Below are 21,849 nucleotides of genomic sequence, written 5' to 3'. Positions count from 1 at the left end.
TATATAACACGTATGACCACCCCGACCTCTGCCCTGCCCAATATATAACAAGTATGTCCATCCCCACCTCGGCCCTGCCCAATATATAACAAGTATGTCCACTCCGACCGCTGCTCTTCCCAATATATAACAAGTATGTCCACCCCGACCTCTGCTCTGCCCAATATATAACAAGTATGTCCACCCCGACCTCTGCTCTGCTCAATATATAACAAGTATGTCTATCCCGACCTCTGCTCTGCCCAATATATAACAAGTGTATCCACCCCGACCTCTGCTCTGCCCAATATATAACAAGTATGTCCACCATGACCTCTGCTCTGCCCAATACACAAGCGTGTCCACCCTGTCCTCTGCTCTGCCCAATATATGACAAGTATGTCCACCCCGACCTCTGCTCTGCCCAATATATAACAAGTATTTCCGCCTGACCTTTGCCCTGCCCAATATATAACAAGTATGTCCACCCGACCTCTGCTCTGCCCAATATATAACAACTATGTCCACCCCTACCTCTGCCCAATGAATAACAAGTATCTCCACCCCGACCTCTGCTCTGCCCAATATAACAAGTATGTCCACCCTGACCTCTGTTCTGCCCAATATATAACAAGTATGTACAACCCGACCTCTGCTCTGCTCAATATATAACAAGTATGTCCACCCCAACCTCTGCTCTGCCCAATATATAACACGTATGACCACCCCGACCTCTGCTCTGCCCAATATATAACAAGTATGTTCACCCCGACCTCTGCTCTGCCCAATATATAACACGTATGACCACCCCGACCTCTGCTCTGCCCGATATATAACAAGTATGTTCACCCCGACCTCTGCTCTGCCCAATATATAATAAGAGTCACACAATCACCTCTTCCAGCCGCGTGTTTTCACAAACTTCCTGCAACTTCTCTTCCTGCTGTGGTACATCACTTCCTGTGTGTACGATCTCCATCTAGTGTTGAATAGACTAACTGCAGTTTTTGTTTGTGGAATCAACTGCATTATTTCCGGTTAATCTGTACCTCTGCCAATTTATTTATTTACTAGGGACCTTAGCCAGTTTAATAACGGACTAAGGTCTGTCACCACCGCCACCTTATTACGCAGCACTGGACATTAGTTAAGGTTACAGACAATATTTAGGAGCGACATACAGCAACAAGACAATACAGGAATACATGCAAACCAGATCACGCAGCACAGTATGAGTACAAGGTAATGCTTAGTCACTGGATGGGAGCATAGAGATTAGGCAAGGCAAGTTCACTCGGATCCATAGGATGTGTGTACAGTAATGGAGGTGTGTGAGGTGTGGTAGGGAACCATTGTGTTGGAGTTTTAGGGCGTTCCATAGTGTTGGAGCAGGTAGCAGAGGAGGAGGTAGTGGGTGTGGCCTGGTGCTGGTAGTAGAGGAGAAGGTGGTGGGTGTGGCCTGCTGCTGGTAGAACTGGTAGTAAAGGAGGAGGTAGTGGGTGTGGCATGGTGCTGGTAGAGCTGGTAGTAGAGGAGGTGGTTGTGGGTGTGGCCTGGTGCTGGTAGAGCTGGTAGTAGAGGATGAGGTGGTGGGTGTGGCCTGGTGCTGGTAGAGCTGGTAGTAGAGGAGGTGGTGGTGGGTGTGGCCTGGTGCTGGTAGAGCTGGTAGTTGAGGAGGGGGAGATGGGTGTGGCCTGGTGCTGGTAGAGCTGGTAGTAGAGGAGGAGGTGGTGGGTGTTGCCTGATGATGGTAGAGCTGGTCGTAGAGGAGGAGGTGGTGGGTGTGGCCTGGTGCTGGTAGAGGAGGTGGTGGGTGTGGCCTGGTGCTTGTAAAGGTGGTAGTAAAGGAGGAGGTAGTGGGTGTGGCCTGGTGCTGGTAGTAGAGGAGGAGGTGGTGGGTGTGGCCTGGTGCTGATAGTAGAAGAGGAGGTGGTGGGTGTGGCCTGGTGCTGGTAGTAGTGGAGGAGGTGGTGGGTAGAGTTGGGCCGAACGGTTCGCCTGCGAACGGTTCCATGCGAACTTCAGTGGTTCGCGTTCGCGTCCCGCAGGCGAACTTTTGCGGAAGTTCGGTTCGCCCCATAATGCACCATGGAGGGTCAACTTTGACCCTCTACATCACAGTCAGCAGGCCCAGTGTAGCCAATTAGGCTACACTAGCCCCTGGAGCCCCATCCCCCTTATATAAGGCAGGCAGCGGCGGCCATTACGGTCACTCGTGTGCCTGCATTAGTGAGAGTAGGGCGAGCTGCTGCAGACTGTCTCTCATAGGGAAAGATTAGTTAGGCTTAGCTTGTTCCTGGCTGCATACCTGTTCTGTTCAGTGAGCCCATTGCATACCTGTTCAGTGAACCTGCCACTGCATACCTGTTCTGTAAACCCACCACTGCATACCTGTTCAGTGAACCCACCACTGCATACCTGTTCAGTGAACCCGCCACTGCATACCTGTTCTGTGAACCCACCACTGCATACCTGTTCTGTGAACCCACCACTGCATACCTGTACTGTGAACCCACCACTGCATACCTGTTCAGTGAACCCACCACTGCATACCTGTTCTGTGAACCCACCACTGCATACCTGTTCTGTGAACCCACCACTGCATACCTGTACTGTGAACCCACCACTGCATACCTGTTCAGTGAACTCACTACTGCATACCTGTTCAGTGAACCCACCACTGCATACCTGTTCAGTGAACCTGCCACTGCATACCTGTTCTGTGAACCCACCACTGCATACCTGTTCAGTGAACCCACCACTGCATACCTGTTGCGTTCAGTGAACCCGCCACTGCATACCTGTTCTGTTCAGTGGACCCGCCACTGTATACCTGTTCTGTTCAGTGAACCCACCAATGCATACCTGTTCAGTGAACCCACCACTGCATACCTGTTCAGTGAACCTGCCACTGCATACCTGTTCTGTGAACCCACCACTGCATACCTGTTCAGTTCAGTGAACCCGCCACTGTATACCTGTTCTGTTCTGTGAACCCGCCACTGTATACCTGTTCTGTTCAGTGGACCCGCTACTGCATACCTGTTCTGTTCAGTGAACCCACCACTGCATACCTGTTCAGTGAACCCACCACTGCATACCTGTTCAGTGAACCTGCCACTGCATACCTGTTCTGTGAACCCACCACTGCATACCTGTTCAGTGAACCCACCACTGCATACCTGTTGTGTTCAGTGAACCCGCCACTGCATACCTGTTCAGTTCAGTGAACCCGCCACTGTATACCTGTTCTGTTCTATGAACCCACCACTGTATACCTGTTCTGTTCAGTGAACAGTTTGGTGTGTCAGTGAAGCAGTACCTTAATTACACTACCTGATTGATGTATACACATGCAAGATGTTTTAACCTCCCTGCCGTTATAAAAAAATGCTGCGCACGGCAGGGAGGGTGTTTTTTCGCATTATTTTTTTTTTTTTTAGCATGTAGCTAGCCTAGCGCTAGCTACATGCTTCCCCCCTCCCTGCGGCGTCCCCCCGAATGCGCCGATCGCCGCCGGCGCATATACCCATCCGGAAATCCCGTTCTGAACGGGATTTCCAGGAGGGCTTCCCCCGTCGCCATGGCGACGGGCGCGATGACGTCACCGACGTCATCGACGTCGTGACGTCAGAGGGAGTCCCGAACCACCCCTCGACGCTGCCTGGCACTGATTGGCCAGGCAGCGCACGGGTCTCGGGGGGGGGGACACCCTCTGTCGCGGCGGGTTGCGGCGAATCGGCGGGGAGCGGCGGCGATCGTAAGTTACACGCAGCTAGCAAAGTGCTAGCTGCGTGTAACAAAAAAAAAATTATGCAAATCGGCCCAGCAGGGCCTGAGGAATCCTCCGCGGCAGGTTAACCCGAGCTGAGCTCGGGATAACCGGCAGGGAGGTTAAAGCACTTTAGGCCTGTCATTTAGCATTCAATGTGATTTCTGCCCTTAAAACGCTGCTTTGCGTCAAATCCAGATTTTTCCCGGGGACTTTTGGCGTGTATCCCACTCCGCCATGCCCCCCTCCAGGTGTTAGACCCCTTGAAACATCTTTTCCATCACTTTTGTGGCCAGCATAATTTTTTTTTTTTCAAAGTTCGCATCCCCATTGAAGTCTATTGCGGTTCGCGAACTTTAACGCGAACTGAACCTTCCGTGGAAGTTCGCGAACCCGGTTCGCGAACCTAAAATCGGAGGTTCGGCCCAACTCTAGTGGTGGGTGCGGCCTGGTGCTGGTAGTAGAGGTGGTGGTGGGTGTGGCCTGGTGCTGATAGTAGAGGAGGAGGTGGTGGGTGTGGCCTGGTGCTGGTAGAGCTGGTAGTAGAGGAGGTGGTGGGTGTGGCCTGGTGCTGGTAGTAGAGGAGGAAGTGGTGGGTGTGGCCTGATGCTGGTAGTAGAGGAGGAGGTGGTGGGTGTGGCCTGTAATGGTTACAGACATAAATAGCACCTCTTACTCTCTAACCTCATAAAATATTACCTTGTATCAGTAGGATACTTAACATAATTAGGGTGGGTATATCCACCTGTCGTGTTGGACTACGTGGAAAACAAATTACCAGTAAGAGTAATTATTGGCTTCCACTTGCCTGCATGACAGGTCCATCAGGAGAAGTAAATATTACCTCCTCTCAGAGCGGGACCACTGCTGACAGCACTTTAAAGTGTACCTGAGAGGGAGCAATTACAAAAACACATACATACCTGGGACTTCCTCCAGCCCCCTCCGGCCTGATCCCTCCCATGCTGTCCTCTCTGCCACTCTGTTCTGCCGCAACTAGCCCTGGAAAATCCTCCAGTCAGGGCCAGTCGGAGCAGGTGCAGTCCGGCCAGGTGCGCTCCCCTGTCTTGCTCCCATTGCTGGGAGTGCTCTGCACCTGCACATAGTACAGCCATAGTGGAATGCGCTTTTATATTCTCAGGAGCTGGCTTCCCTGCGATTTCAGATGCTTTATGTATACATAACATCAACCAATTACTTAGTGTACTTTTTGATGCGTTTATCCCTTTTCCTGAAACTGAATAAACAAACCCTGAAAATGAATAAACAAATAATCTTCCTTCCTCCATGTGGAAGTTTTCTCTAAACATAACACAATCATCTTTTTCAAATCCAGCGAGTTCAATTTTTCCTCTTTTTTTTTTAGAAGGATTTGAACAGAAGGAAGGAATGATAATTTCCTGTTCTTTGTGGAAATCTGACATGACTTTTGAAGAAAAGACACAGACACAGAACATTTATATTGCGCTTTTCTCCTGGTGGACTCAAAGCGCCAGAGCTGCAGCCACTAGGACGCGCTGTATAGGCAGTAGCAGTGTTGGGGAGTCTTGCCCAAGGTCTCCTACTGAATGGGTGTTGGCTTTCTGAACGAGCAGAGCCAAGATTTGAACCCTGATCTCCTGTGTCAGAGCCCTTAACCAGTACACTATCCAGCCACACTATCCAGCCAAGGGATAAACAAAAGGAGGGTGGTAATCTAAATCTAACCCTATCCCCAGAACCCACATAAAAGGTGGTCTGATATTAAGAGCCTGAATTTCTCCAATACGTCTGGCTGTGGTAATTGCCACCAAAGAACAAGTTTTGCATGTTAAGGCTGCTTTCACAGTGGGACATTACAGGCGCACGTTAGAGCAGCCTGTAATGCAGCCCAACTCACAGCACTGAAAAATGGGCTGTTCACAGTGACCACGTTGCGTTGGAGTATAACGCAGCACGGTAAATGAAAGTGCAGCGTGCTGTGCGTTATACTCGTATGTGGCTGCGTTCGGAAGTTTGCACATGCTCAGTACTGTTTTGTTGTTTTTTTTAATTTCCCGCATTGGTCCGATAGTATGCGTCAAAAAGTATGCATCATGGACGCATCAAGAGCCGCATAACGCGGCTCTATATAACGTCCAACTTCAAAGCTCACATGCGTTGCGTTAGGGGCACGTTATGCAACCTTAACGTCGCATCTAACGGAACGTCTTAGTGGGAAAGAGCCCTAAATCCTTAATAGAAATTTGATCAAATGGCTCAAATGAAAGCTCAATAATAGAATTTAAAACTAACTTTAGATCCCATGGGGGCTCAGTAGGTTACTTCACCACTGACTTCCTTTTTACCACCCTAATAAATCTTTTAATTAAGGAGTTTGAAGTGAAAGGAACATCAAAATACACACCCAAAGCCGCTATCTGAACTTTAAGGGCTGGGACCCACTGGAGCGTTTCTGGCAGCATTTTGGGATTGCCTGCCTATGTCCTCATGCACGGCTTCCATGTCACTGCATAGCTTGGACTGCCTGCTTATACCATCATGTCCCATCATGCACTGCTTCCATGTCACTGCATAGCTTGGACTGCCTGCTTATGCCATCATGTCCCATCATGCACTGCTTCCATGTCACTGCATAGCTTGGACTGCCTGGTTATGCCATCATGTGCTATCAAGCACGGCTTCCATGTCACTGCATAGCTTGGACTGACTGCTTATACCATCATGTGCCATCATGCACGGCTTCCATGTCACTGCATAGCTTGGACTGCATGCTTATGCCATCATGCGCTATCATGCACAGCTTCCATGTCACTGCATAGCTTGGACTGCCTGCTTATCCCATCATGCGCTTTCATGCACAGCTTCAATGTCACTGCATAGCTTGGACTGCCTGCTTATGCCATCATGCACAGCTTCCATGTCACTGCATAGCTTGGACTGCCTGCTTATACCATCATGCGCTATCATGCACAGCTTCCATGTCACTGCATAGCTTGGACTGCCTGCTTATGCCATCATGCGCGGCTTCCAAGTCACTGCATAGCTTGGACTGCCTGCTTATATCATCATGTGCTATCATGTACGGCTTCCCTGTCACTGCATAGCTTGGACTGCATGCTTATATCATCTAGTGCTATCATGTACGGCTTCCCTGTCACTGCATAGCTTGGACTGCCTGCTTATGCCATCATGCGCTATCAAGCACAGCTTCCATGTCACTGCATAGCTTGGACTGCCTGCTTATGCTATCATGCACGGCTTCCATGTCACTGCATAGCTTGGACTGCCTGCTTATACCATCATGCACTATCATGCACAGCTGCCATGTCACTGCATAGCTTGGACTGCCTGCTTATGCCATCATGCCCCATCATGCACAGCTTCCATGTCACTGCATAGCTTGGACTGCCTGCTTATATCATCATGCGCTATCATGTACGGCTTCCCTGTCACTGCATAGCTTGGACTGCCTGCTTATGCCATCATGCGCTATCATGCACAGCTTCCATGTCACTGCATAGCTTGGACTGCCTGCTTATACCATCATGCGCTATCATGCACGGCTTCCATGTCACCGCATAGCTTGGACTGCCTGCTTATGCCATCATGCACAGCTTCCATGTCACTGCATAGCTTGGACTGCCTGCTTATACCATCATGCCCCATCATGCACGGCTTCCATGTCACTGCATAGCTTGGACTGCCTGCTTATACCATGATGTGCCATCATGTATAGCTTCCATGTCACTGCATAGCTTGGACTGCCTGCTTATACCATCATGTGCTGTCATGCACAGCTTTCATGTCACTGCATAGCTTGGACTGCCTGCTTATACACATCATGCGCTATCATACACAGCTTCCATGTCACTGCATAGCTTGGACTGCCTGCTTATGCCATCATGCGCTATCATGCACGGCTTCCATGCTAAGTTTGTTTAACCAAGGTACCATTCTGCCTGGAGGATGGAACATGCTAATGCACTGTAATGTAACCCCAGGGGCTTACCAGAGGGGGTGGATAACTCCATGCAGGACTGGGGACTGGAGAGAGCACAAACATTCCCAACCTAAGGGCCCTCTCACACTGGCACGGTATTTTACTGCATGGAGATGAAGAAAGGATGACCTGCTTCCATTGCTGAAAGAAATTAATGGCATTTCGGAAGTTTGCGAGGAACGGAAGTAAGGCTGAACAATTTTGCAGTTTTAAACTGAAACCACGATTCCTGTGAAGACAATCTAGTGGTCGCTAGTAGCTGTGCTGGTCCGTGCGCTCCACCTTCCGCCGCGCCATCATGCCAAATAGATCCAGCGATTGGCGAAGCTGTGTGCCGCTCTGGATCCACCCCCCACCGCCCTCATATAGTGTTGTCCGGATCATGAACGATTCGGATCTTTGATCCGAATCTATTTTGTGAGTCGAGTCATCCGAATCATCAAAATGAGTGATTCGGATCGCAAAAGGGGCGGGGCCAGGAGCGACACACCCCTTCTCAGCGGGCAGCGGGGTCCTGGAAGCAGAGCAGAGATGGATTGCTCTGTTGGAGGGGACTCAGGGGAGCCAGCCTTGCAGGGACAGGTAGAGGGGACATGGGTGCCACTGCCAGATATGTGTACAGCACACATACTGGCTGAAATGTGCTGCTCATTATAGGCTGTCTGTTCCTAGTTGTGCACAGTGAACACATTGGAAACTTTTGGCTCAGCTCAGCATAGCTCAGTAACTTTGCAGGCACTGTGATTGCAGGGCAATATGATCCTCCTGCACTCCTCTAAACAGCTGCACTTATCTTCTGGGAATGCTTTCTTTCACTGTGCGACGTTTCCATTCAAAGTATACAGATGAACATGTAGGTGAAATATATGTAAAGCATAATGATTGCAGCATGTGGGTATTGTGTGCAAACAAACATTTCTGCTCTCTGCTCGTCCCTCCTCCCTTCTCTGTCCACTCCCTGCCCTCTGTCCATCTTCTCCCCTTCTCTGTGTGTCCACCCCCCTCCCCTTCTCCTGTCGTGCTAGTCATTTCACCCCCGAATGCTTCCCTTGTAAAATGATCCGAGATTCGGATCAAAGATCCGGATCTTTTCAATGATCCGATTCGAATCATCCGGATCATTGAAAAGATCCGAACTTCCCATCTCTACCCTCATATGCAATAAGAAGTTCCAGGGAATTGGAGAAGCTGGGCTGCGCTCTACAGCTCCACCTGCCGCTGTCATACCAATTAGATCCAAGATTGGCACACTGTGGGCTGCTCTGGATCCGCCCCCCCACTGCCCTCATACCCAATGAGACACACAGGATCCGAGTCCGTACAGTGTCACCGTTCACTGTCTCCAGCGTCATCACAAAACCACAGCAGTGAATTCACAGAAGGCTCCACCGCCTTCATACACGCATTGCTTTGCACAGCTCCACTGTCCCGCACAGAGCACACAGACCCCGCCACCACTAGGCTCCGCCCTCCGCCCTCATACACTCCAGGTCCAGTGCAGAGTGTTCAGCCTCCTGCCAGCAACACCACAGATCCCTCCCCCATGCACTGTCTACATTTGCCTGCAATGAATATATCACCACCCACAAAGTAAAACTGTATTAAAGTTACATGTAATAAAATAAATGGTGGGGCCGGAGGGCAGCGCAAGCTGTTATTACACCAAACTACTACTTCATCAGCTGGGCCACTAGGATTAGAGTCCTTCCTTAAGCTCTCTGAGACTCTGCACTGGCCTGTCAGTCAAGCTTCAGCCGATCAGCCAGTCATCAAGCCTGATACTAAACACAATTTTTTTTGTTAGGATTAATCACAGCTCCGCCTCCTGTAACACAGTGTGGATGAGGGCACAGCTTGATGTGGTGATCTGCGAAGCTGTTGTGTGCTGGCCTGCTGCTGCTGGGCACTGTGCAAAGGAGCTGTGATTAATCCCAAAATTGTGTTTCTAGGGCCAGGCTTTATAACTGGCTGAAGCTTGACTGACAGGCCTGCAGACTCTGAGAGCTAAGGAAGGACTCTACGTTGCTCACAAACTGATTCTTGTGGCCGGCCCGCGGCCTAGCTGATGACGTAGTAGGAGGAAGGAAAGAGTGAGCCCCACCGAGAGTGCTGATAGCCGCGGCACTGACTACTGTGCGTGGAGCAGCGAGCTCGAGCTGTTACTGCATAGCGGGCTTTAGGAGAAGCACTGTCACTGCACTGACCCCTTCTCTGCCCCTACGTCCAGAGGTGGTAAGAGTAACGGTCACCGTCATCTTACTTAGCAGTTTGTTATTACTGCACAGCGGCCGGACGAAGCCTACCCTGCAGATCTGAGGTAAGGGAAGGAAGTTGCTGACTTGCTGCTGCTCACACAAACGGATCCTTGTGGCCGGGACAGTGCACAGCAGGAGAAGCACTGTCACTGGATTGTTACTGGCTGCACACAGTGGGAAAGCTTCATATCTTCAAAACCGCCGCTTTGACAATCACGTGACAGGATCCTCTTTTTCGAAATTTGCGAGCTGTTACTGCAGTGCACAGCGGGCTTCAGAAGGGCTGGACTGACCTGCAAGCTGCTCTCACCTCACTGACCCATTGTTTTGATAAATTCACATAATGCAGTAACATTTACAAACCTAACAGAAAATCACATCATACTATCAATTTGATGGTATGATCAGGGCTGTGGAGTCGGTACAAAAATCATCCGACTCCTCAGTTTATGAAACCACCGACTCCTACTCCAGGTACCCAAAATTGCTCTGACTCCTCGACTCCAACGCCACAGCTCTGCGTATGATGTCATTTTCTGTCAGTGCGTGTTTGTAAATGTTACTGTGTAAATACATTGTGAATTCAGTGCTCAAGCTTCATTTGAAGAAAATTGTGAATCGAATTCGCAATTTCTGACAGAAATCGTGCAATTCAATCTTTTCCTAAAATCGTTCAGGCCTAAACGGAAGGGCTTGAGCATGAAGATTATTAAAGAGATTTTCATTTCTTCATGAACTGAGTTACACTGAGTTTTACGTAACTGATACACAAGATGAACTGAGCCGGAGAAGTGAAACCTAAAATCTCTAGACACATACAACTTTACTGACACATCTGAAGAAGAATTCTTGTTTCGATGTTTTATGTTCGATTGTTTATTGTTTTAGAACCGGGTTAGTTTTACAGATTCTGCGATATCTCCCATACAATAGTGAAAAATTCAGAGGGACATTGTACAAACAAAAAGGCTCTATAAGGGAAGTTTAATTTTATTTAATCATTTTTAGATCAAATTACTTTTTGAGAGAAGGTAAATGTGTGATTATTGTTTGGAAATGTAATATTTTGATTGGGAAAATGTCCACAAGATATCCCTTATGGCAATGTTACTTTGCAAATTTGATTGAATCATTACTGAAGGGATTTTAGATAGTAAAAGTATTATTGATTTTATAATTAACAGTTTGTAGATAGAAACTTTGCAATCTGATTTGGAGATAATAGGGCTTCTAAGAAAGCAAAAGGCTAGATAGATAACATAAAATGTACATTTAAATCAGATGATGGAAAATATTATTGTACAAATTGCATTAGTATCATGTCCTGCAATAATACATTTTTCAATTATATAGTTTTAAGATTAATTGATAGCGAACAAAGATCACAGTTGGCAAGGATACAGTATGTTTGGAAGATCAAACTGAATATGCTATAAATTTCCAAATAATAACACAAACTTTTAAAAGAGGTATAACATATTTAAAAAATACAGGTATACATTAAATCATTGGTAGGAGGTAGAGCTGCTGCAATCACTAATGCAAAACCAGCTGGCAGCCAGGGATCCAAAACATCTCAAAGCCAGATTTCCAAAAAGGATGTCCCGCTACACCAGTTGGAAGGGTAAAAAGCGCCAAGTCTTTATTTAGAACATCAATTGCCACACAGGAAACCGCTCACACGTGTCGGAGCTCTGATTGGCTCCTTAATATACATAGCTTGATTAATCATTACATCATACTGATCTGAGGGCAAATAAATGATAGGAATACCATCAAGATGAATGTATTAACACCACAATTATATCAATAGCTGGAAGGGAGCACATTTCAATACATGTAACAATGTCAGGAATTCCAACTAATGATGTGCATTGTTATTATTTCAGCTAATATTTATAATAATTTTACTATGGATGAAAAAGTAATGACATTGACAGGTCAGATTTATCATCATGTTTACATTTTCAGCCCAAGGTTATTGGTTTGCTTATTCAAGAAGGGTCTATCAGTTTTGTCATCATATCTAAAGGTTTGTTTATTGTAAGAAATGAAAGAGTTAACTTACACAGTGATATAATTACACATAAGGAACAAAGAAGGTTTGCTGGTAAAGCGGACCTGAACTCAGAACTTCCTCTCTGCTCTAAAATACATGCAACAGCATAATACCTTGAAAGAAAAACATTTCTTTGTTACAGCTGTTACAAATCCGAACATAAATCTGCGCTGTTTCTCTTTCCTGCTTTCATGGAAGCAGACATATTAACATCCTGTGCTTTCAAATGAGCTTATCTGCCTTACCTGAAAATGGCAGTCAGGTGACACAGGAAGAGATCAAATTACAACTTGTGATTAGACACAAATCAGGTGGAATTAGACAGGCTAAACTCTCTAAATACATACAGGGTGCATTTCTCTGTTTCTTATTTTGTCTTGTGCAAGAGTTCAGATTCATCTTAAGTAAGGTCCAGTTAGGAAGTGATTCAAAAGTTGTTTTTTTCCTTGAGTTCATTCATAAAGGTTGTATGGGGGAGTTATATTGCATAGACAAGTACATACATGTAATACATTGAAACAAGATTAAACAGTTTCTCTTTATAATACGTATTATACAAATTGATACATTTACATAGGATGGGTGAAAAAATTGAAATAATTAGGGACTAAGGTCTATTGTTAAGTCTATCTAAAGAATTGAATTACAGGCAGCAGAGATTACATGTAATTATCAGAAAGAAGGTAGAATATAATTGTTAATATTTTAAGTTACATTTTTTAAACGATTAAAAAAAATGAATGAAAAGAATAGAAAAAAAAACTTTTATTACTGCAGCAAACAGGAAACATATTCTTGCATCCTGTAATTGTTTGGTATACAAAAACAGTATTTGCATCACAAATCAAATTGTTAAAACATTTAAAATTAAGAAATTCTCAGCAAGGTCGACTAAAGGGAGAAAGTGAATATCATAAGCCTTGGAAATATGTGAGTGATTGGCAATGTGAGTGCTATATAAATCCTGGCTAGGTCAAGTACCTATTCAGTAAGGAGTTCAAGGCAAGACTCCCTAACACTGCAGGGTGGCCTCATGAGCGCGTCCCAGTGGCTGCAGCTCTTGAGCGCTTTGAGTCCGACAGGAGAAAAGCGCTATATAAATGTTCGGATTATTATTATTATTATATAAACATTGGTTTATAGAAGTGAAAATGATTATAATAAATTATAATGACTTCTATAACAGGGGATGTAATATGTGTTGAGACTTTTGAAGTAAACAAATATTTGACAGATGTGACTGTTGGCAAGGGCCCCGCCAGTTGTAGAATTACATTTTTGTCAATCTATTTGGTGTCAGTATCAAATCAATAACCAAACTATTGAGCAATCATATATAGTAACACATATAAAATGTTGAAAATATAATCAGAAATAAATATACAAAGTACTAGGTGGTATTGGGCAATACGCGTCTGTTGAGAATCAGAGGTATTGGAGTTTGCCCATCACCCCTATTCTTTAGATAAGTTCCACATTTTGAGGGTAAGGAGGAGTCACCCGAGCTGCTGCTATATCAAATTACAGAGTCCTAGATTGGTATATATGTGATATCTGGGAACAAGCGGTGCTGGAGGTCTGCATTGCTACACAGAAGTGGTACGGGGGTCCCCTCCCTACCCTATACATAGGGGGACTGTAGGAGGCCTGGCTGGGGGGATATTCAGCATGAAATGTAATGAATGAGGGGTGCATCTCTCTGCACATGCCCAGATCTCTGGTGACCAGCAGCCATTCTCTCTCCTCCACTGCTAATTCTCCCTATACCTTCCCACCGGGCTGACAGAATAATACAAATACCCACAATGCCTCTGGCTAAGCTAGCTTCCTGCTACACGGCAACAGCACCCATAAGAGCTGGGGTACAAACGCCATCTATAGGGCCACAAGTAGGGATCTATTTATTTAGAAAAGAGGGCTACATTTCTTATTTGGACTTTGTAAAGGATTGCAGAGATGCCGCCGCGCGGTCTGGCGGCGGGGCGGCTGTCTCCGCGTTCAGACCGGCGGTTTCCGCACAGCAGCATGTGTCTGGTGTATCTGAGCCTTCTAGTGCACACAGATGAAGAGCTGCGCGCGCTGGGAGGCAGGACCTTTATGCCAAGAGAAGAGGGATCAGCTGATCAGCTGATCCCAGCGCAGATTGTCATTGGCTGAATAGCGCTGGGGAGTGCTGCACTATATATGGATCTCGCTGGTCAGTCTCGGGTTGTCTGCCGTTGCGAATACATAGGTGTTAGCACTCAGACCATAGTCAGATCCCACAGTGTGTTAGAACCAGGTGGACCTGGGAATTCACACTTATCCAGATTACGCTTGTGTTACTTTAGACCAGTTCCAGGGTGTTGAGACCACGGACCTCACACCCAAGCTTAGGGATACTGTGTCATTACTGTGTTATACTTTAGACCAGTTCCAGGGTGTTGAGACCACGGACCTCACACTCTAGACTAGGCCTCTGTTTGATATCTGTTATGACCTATTACTCTCTTGACCTCTCTCCTGCTTTCTGATTCGCTACCTTTGCATATCTGACTACCTGTTGCCAACCCTGCCTGTACCTGGTTACCGAATCAGCCTTCTGTCTCTGTACCTTATCTGCTCGTGTGTTGCTGACCTGGCCTGGCCGACCCTGCTGGCTGTCACTCACTCCTTGGGTGTTCAGTCTGTCTGTACTACCTGTGACACCACCATGTTAGGTGCCAGGTAGCTGCAGAGACTCCCTGCTCTTTAGAGGAGCCTCTCTGCAGCCCAGTCAGGGACTCTAGCCCTCAGGGGTCCTTTGACTGTAGTATAGTCTGATTCCCAGCAATACAAGGAATCATTTACTCTAAGGGTATCTCTAGCCCCTCACTAGGAGATACTCCTCATACAGCCAAGGGCCACCTGCTCCTCAGGTGGTCCTTGCTCATCGGTTATTGTGTCTCTCGCTCCACGGGAGACAATCTACTGTTGCACCAAAACACTTACACTTTATCAGGGGTCCAGAGGTTAGTTATACTTGTATTATTGGTGATTCTGCAGATCATCAATAATCAGGTATATATCTGTATTGTTGGTGATACTGCAGATCACCAATAATCAGATTCTCTCTGTGTGCTGACACCAATCGTTACAGACTTCAATTGCATTGCCTTTATTCACAGTTCCAACCCTCTGTAGAAACTCAGCCAATGATACATACAAAAAATAAAAGGTTCACATATTTTTTATGAATGTAAAAAAATTACAGAGAGGGAAATCTCCTTTCCTCAGTTCATTCTGGATAAATGGGATCTTCTAATATTCCCACATCTGCTGCTCACATTAGGTACATAACAATTGTATACAGAGCTTTCTTGGAGTCTCACCTTCTTGTTTTTAATTTAAGGGGGTTAATTTCTGACTCTGAAATGTACAAAGCAGCCATATCAGTGTGACATAAAATCTGGCTCAGTCAGCTCCCAACAAAAACAAATAATTCACTTTTCAGCACTCTTGTTATCAGGGGTGTTTTATAAGACATATAACAAGTTTTTTGGCTTCTATTTACTCTTCAGGAGAGCTGTGGCTGCATGCAGCTGCAGAACCTGCTTCATTAGCATAGATATTAACCCTGGTTTATTAACCCTTCCAATAAGAAATATTAAAAGTGGATACATGCAAGTTCTAACTAGGCTTATTATATGTGCCCATATTTATCTCACTATGGGCTTGATTCACAAAGTGGTGCTAACTGTTTGCACCTAAAACCTTACGCGCGCACTGCACAGAGCGCAGGACGCTCCGCGCGAAGTGCCCATTAAAGCCTATGGGACTTAGCGCGCAATCTGATTGAGAAAACCGGTGCTAATCTACTTAGCACCCTGGTTAGCGAGCCTAAAGACTTTAGAGGTGCTAAGTAGGTTAGCACCGCTTTGTGACTCAAGCCCTATGTCACCTCAGTTCAGGGACTTTAAAGCTCTATAAACCAATACACTGAGTAGCATGTAAGAAGCCTCTGTGTATACTGTGTAATAATGCTTCTTTGTGCAAAAAAAAAAAGTTTATCAGAACACTTTTGGCCAAGACATTTCCCACACTCAGCACCTGAAAATAGGGCTTTTCTCAGTGTGAGATCTCATGTGTGACGAGGTTTGATTTATGCTGAAAGCATTCCCCTTACTCAGCACATGAGTAGGGCTTCTCACCAGTGTGGGATTTTTCATGACTAACAAGCTGTTGTTTCTGTGCAAAGCATTTCCCACACTCAGCACATGTATAAGGCTTTTCACCAGTGTGAGATCTTTCATGTGAGATAAGATGTGATTTCTGTGCAAAACATTTCCCACACTCAGCACATGAATAAGGTTTTTCACCAGTGTGAGATCGCTCATGTATGACAAGCTGTGATTTATTTAGAAAACATTTCCCACACTCAGCACATGAATAGGGATTCTCACCAGTGTGGGATTTTTTATGACTAACAAGCTGTTGTTTCTGTGCAAAACATTTCCCACACTCAGCACATGTATAAGGCTTTTCACCAGTGTGGAATCTGTCATGTGAGATAAGGCTTGATTTCCGTGCAAAACATTTCCCACACTCAGCACACATATAAGGCTTTTCACCAGTGTGAATTCTTTCATGTGAGATAAGATTTGATTTCTGTGCAAAACATTTCCCACACTCAGCACATGAATAAGGTTTTTCACCAGTGTGAGATCGCTCATGTATGACAAGCAGTGATTTATTTAGAAAACATTTCCCACACTCAGCACATGAATAGGGATTCTCACCAGTGTGGGATCTTTCATGTAAGATAAGGCTTGATTTCAGTGCAAAACATTTCCCACACTCAGCACATGTATAAGGCTTTTCACCAGTGTGATGTCTTTCATGTGAGATAAGATTTAATTTCTGTGCAAAACATTTCCCACACTCAGCACATGTATAAGGCTTTTCACCAGTGTGAGATCGCTCATGTGTGACAAGCTGTGATTTCTTTAGAAAACATTTCCCACACTCAGAACACGCATAGGGCTTTCCACCTGTGTGGGATCTTTCATGACTAACAAGCTGTGATTTCTGTACAAAACATTTCCCACACTCAGCACATGAGTAAGGCTTTTCACCAGTGTGGGATCTTTCATGTAAGATAAGGCGTGATTTCAGTGCAAAACATTTCCCACACTCAGCACATGTATAAGGCTTTTCACCAGTGTGAGATCTTTCATGTGAAATAAGATGTGATTTCTCTGCAAAACATTTCCCACACTCAGCACATAAATAAGGTTTTTCACCAGTGTGAGATCTCTCATGTTGGACAAGATTTGATTTACACCCAAAACATTTCCCACATTCAGCACATGAGTAAGGCTTTGCACCACTGTGAGATCTCTCATGTTGGACAAGATTTGATTTACACCCAAAACATTTCCCACATTCAGCACATGAATAGGGCTTCTCACCAGTGTGAGATCTCTCATGTTTGACAAGGTTTGCGTTACTCGCAACACATTTCCCACACTCAGCACATCTATAGGGCTTCTCACCAGTGTGGGATCTTTTATGAGTGAGAAGATAAGATTTCTGTGCAAAACATTTTCCACATGCAACACATGAATAGGGCTTTTCACCAGTGTGGGATCTTTCATGAGTGATAAGGCTTGATTTCTGTGAAAAACATTTCCCACACTCAGCACATGTATAAGGTTTTTCACCAGTGTGAGATCGCTCATGTTTTACAAGGACTGATTTATACCGAAAACATTTCCCACACTCAGCACATGAATAGGGCTTCTCACCAGTGTGAGATCTCTCATGTCTTACAAGCTCTGATTTCCATACAAAACATTTCCCACACATGGAACAGGAATGAGACCCTCCAGCAGGGGGAGAGCTGTGCTGGGTATGAGGCCCCTCAGGGTTAGACAGGTGAGGGGAGTCTGGGGGGATATCTGGCGTAACCAGGATATCTCTAGGAGACTCTTGTCCAGTGACATCACCATCCGTTGTACAGTCTGTGGATACAGAGAGACGAGTCTCTGAGAGGTTCCTGATGCCGGGACTCCGCCCTGCAAATAGAGAAACATCATCACTTCCTGTTAGAGAATTTTCAGGGGAGGAGCAATTATCATTAGGGAGAGTCAGTGAGCTGCTGAGAATTCCAAGTTGAGGCAAAGTTTTTGCAGTTTGCAAATGGACCGAATGCAGCAGCTGCATAACTTTGCATATATTTTTTTTGTAACAGGTACATTTTTATTGTATTTTTGGTTTTTGCATACAAAATACAACATAACAAAACATTTCAACATACCATAACAAGAACATAACGGTAAGCCAATACATTCTTAGAAAAAAAAGAGGAGAAAGAAAGATAGTAGCTCCCCCATGTGAAGAGACACATGAAGGGGCGAAGAAAAAGAAGAAGAGAAGGAAGTATCATTATCACTGTTACATGTTATACACGTCAGAATATATCCATCTTACACACAGTCTCAGCACTATGTATCATACTTCATGGATTATTGTCGTATATCGAATAGAGAATCTTCATTCATCCATTGTCACTGGTTATATAACTGAAATTATCAACTTGTGCAATATCAAGAGTCTCTGTGAATACTGATTATTCTAGATACCTTCCGATAGATCCCATCCCCCCACTGGAGCTTATCGAGCATATATCTCTTTTCATTGAAGAGTAAATCATTCTGTCAGAACTTATAAACACTCATTGAGCAGGCATGGGTGCTCTAAGTGTAGTAGTACACGGCAATCTGAGATTATGTATAGTTTTTTGTAAAAGATTTCCTCAGGCAACATGTAACAAAGTTCATCACCTGGTATAGATTTGTAAATGTCTGTCAATACAGTCCTACAATTCTTGTCGCACCATCCAGACCAAATACAGTCAAATTTATTGGGACAGCTCTAACCTTTATATATCATTTTACATAGTGGGAGGAAAGCGTAAATATCATTGCTTGTTTATGCTAACCTTACCTGCCTTTCGCAAATTTACCTAATCTTACCATTTTAGGTTCAAATTTGAAAGGAGCATAGAGACTCAGGCAGGCAGCACACTTGTCATGATTTGTCTGCATCACAAGTACCCGTGTATCTTACAGAACACCCCCCCCCCCCAGCTTACACCCTTCTAGAGGCTCAGGCAGGCAGCACACTTGTCATGATTTGTCTGCAGCACAAGTGGCCGTGCGTCTTACAGAACACCCCCAAGCTTACACCCCTCTAGAGACTCAGGCAGGGAGCACACTTGTCATGATTAGTCTGCAGCACAAGTGGCCGCGCATCTTACAGAACACCCCCCAGCTTACACCCTTCTAGAGACTCAGGCAGGGGGCACACTTGTCATGATTTGTCTGCAGCACAAGTGGCCGTAGATCTTACAGAACACCCCCCAGCTTACACCCCTCTAGAGACTCAGGCAGGGAGCACACTTGTCATGATTTGTCTGCAGCACAAGTGGCCGCGCGTCTTACAGAACACCCCCCAGCTTACACCCTTCTAGAGACTCAGGCAGGGAGCACACTTGTCATGATTTGTCTGCAGCACAAGTGGCCGTGCGTCTTACAGAACACCCCCAGCTTACACCCCTCTAGAGACTCAGGCAGGGAGCACACTTGTCATGATTTGTCTGCAGCACAAGTGGCCATGCGCCTTACAGAACACCCCCCAGCTTACACCCTTCTAGAGACTCAGGCAGGGAGCACACTTGTCATGATTTGTCTGCAGCACAAGTGGCCGTATGTCTTACAGAACACCCCCCAGCTTACACCCTTCTAGAGACTCAGGCAGGGAGCACACTTGTCATGATTTGTCTGCAGCACAAGTGGCCGAGCGTCTTACAGAACACCCCCCAGCTTACACCCTTCTAGAGACTCAGGCAGGGAGCACACTTGTCATGATTTGTCTGCAGCACAAGTGGCCGTGCATCTTACAGAACACCCCCAGCTTACACCCCTCTAGAGACTCAGGCAGGGAGCACACTTGTCATGATTTGTCTGCAGCACAAGTGGCCATGCGCCTTACAGAACACCCCCCAGCTTACACCCTTCTAGAGACTCAGGCATGGAGCACACTTGTCATGATTTGTCTGCAGCACAAGTGGCCGTGCATCTTACAGAACACCCCCAGCTTACACCCCTCTAGAGACTCAGGCAGGGAGCACACTTGTCATGATTTGTCTGCAGCACAAGTGGCCATGCGCCTTACAGAACACCCCCCAGCTTACACCCTTCTAGAGACTCAGGCATGGAGCACACTTGTCATGATTTGTCTGCAGCACAAGTGGCCATGCGTCTTACAGAACACCCCCCAGCTTACACCCTTCTAGAGACTCAGGCAGGGAGCACACTTGTCATGATTTGTCTGCAGCACAAGTGGCCATGCGTCTTACAGAACTCCCTCCAGCTTACACCCTTCTAGAGACTCAGGCAGGGAGCACACTTGTCATGATTTGTCTGCAGCACAAGTGGCCATGCGTCTTACAGAACACCCCCCAGCTTACACCCTTCTAGAGACTCAGGCAGGGAGCACACTTGTCATGATTTGTCTGCAGCACAAGTGGCCGTGCATCTTACAGAACACCCCCAGCTTACACCCTTCTAGAGACTCAGGCAGGGAGCACACTTGTCATGATTTGTCTGCAGCACAAGTGGCCGTGCGTCTTACAGAACACCCCCCAGCTTACACCCTTCTAGAGACTCAGGCAGGGAGCACACTTGTCATGATTAGTCTGCAGCGCAAGTGGCCGTGCATCTTACAGAACACCCCCCAGCTTACACCCTTCTAGAGACTCAGGCAGGAAGCACACTTGTCATGATTTGTCTGCAGCACAAGTGGCCGTGCATCTTACAGAACATCCCCCCCCCCCGCCTTACACCCTTCTAGAGACTCAGGCATGGAGCACACTTGTCATGATTTGTCTGCAGCACAAGTGGCCATGCGTCTTACAGAACACCCCCCAGCTTACACCCTTCTAGAGACTCAGGCAGGGAGCACACTTGTCATGATTTGTCTGCAGCACAAGTGGCCATGCGTCTTACAGAACTCCCTCCAGCTTACACCCTTCTAGAGACTCAGGCAGGGAGCAACCTTGTCATGATTTGTCTGCAGCACAAGTGGCCGTGCGTCTTACAGAACACCCCCCAGCTTACACCCTTCTAGAGACTCAGGCAGGGAGCAACCTTGTCATGATTTGTCTGCAGCACAAGTGGCCGTGCATCTTACAGAACACCCCCAGCTTACACCCTTCTAGAGACTCAGGCAGGGAGCACACTTGTCATGATTTGTCTGCAGCACAAGTGGCCGTGCGTCTTACAGAACACCCCCCAGCTTACACCCTTCTAGAGACTCAGGCAGGGAGCACACTTGTCATGATTAGTCTGCAGCGCAAGTGGCCGTGCATCTTACAGAACACCCCCCAGCTTACACCCTTCTAGAGACTCAGGCAGGAAGCACACTTGTCATGATTTGTCTGCAGCACAAGTGGCCATGCCTCTTACAGAACACCCCCAGCTTACACCCTTCTAGAGACTCAGGCAGGGAGCACACTTGTCATGATTTGTCTGCAGCACAAGTGGCCGTGCATCTTACAGAACACCCCCCAGCTTACACCCTTCTAGAGACTCAGGCAGGGAGCACACTTGTCATGATTTGTCTGCAGCACAAGTGGCCGTGCGTCTTACAGAACACCCCCCAGCTTACACCCTTCTAGAGACTCAGGCAGGGAGCACACTTGTCATGATTTGTCTGCAGCACAAGTGGCCGTATGTCTTACAGAACACCCCCCAGCTTACACCCTTCTAGAGACTCAGGC

At 46.5% G+C, this 21,849-nt stretch overlaps 1 protein-coding gene and 1 pseudogene across 1 annotated transcript in view; both read right to left on the bottom strand.

Moving 5' to 3' along the window:
* LOC137537174 (zinc finger protein 585A-like) overlaps positions 1-920 on the bottom strand; it is a 44,890-nt pseudogene extending 43,970 nt beyond the window's left edge.
* An 11,906-nt stretch (positions 921-12,826) lies between these two features.
* Positions 12,827-21,849, bottom strand: part of LOC137537172 (uncharacterized) — an 87,624-nt gene continuing 78,601 nt past the window's right edge. Inside the window, 1 exon segment of the mRNA XM_068259291.1 lies at positions 12,827-18,082. Within this exon segment, the coding sequence (XP_068115392.1) occupies positions 16,134-18,082 (1,949 nt within the window). The 3' untranslated portion in view covers positions 12,827-16,133.

The sequence above is a fragment of the Hyperolius riggenbachi genome, chromosome 10 (assembly GCF_040937935.1).
Source record: "Hyperolius riggenbachi isolate aHypRig1 chromosome 10, aHypRig1.pri, whole genome shotgun sequence".
NCBI lineage: Eukaryota > Metazoa > Chordata > Amphibia > Anura > Hyperoliidae > Hyperolius > Hyperolius riggenbachi.
Note: the sequence above shows the minus strand (reverse complement) of the source record. Positions and strands in the feature narration are given on the sequence as shown.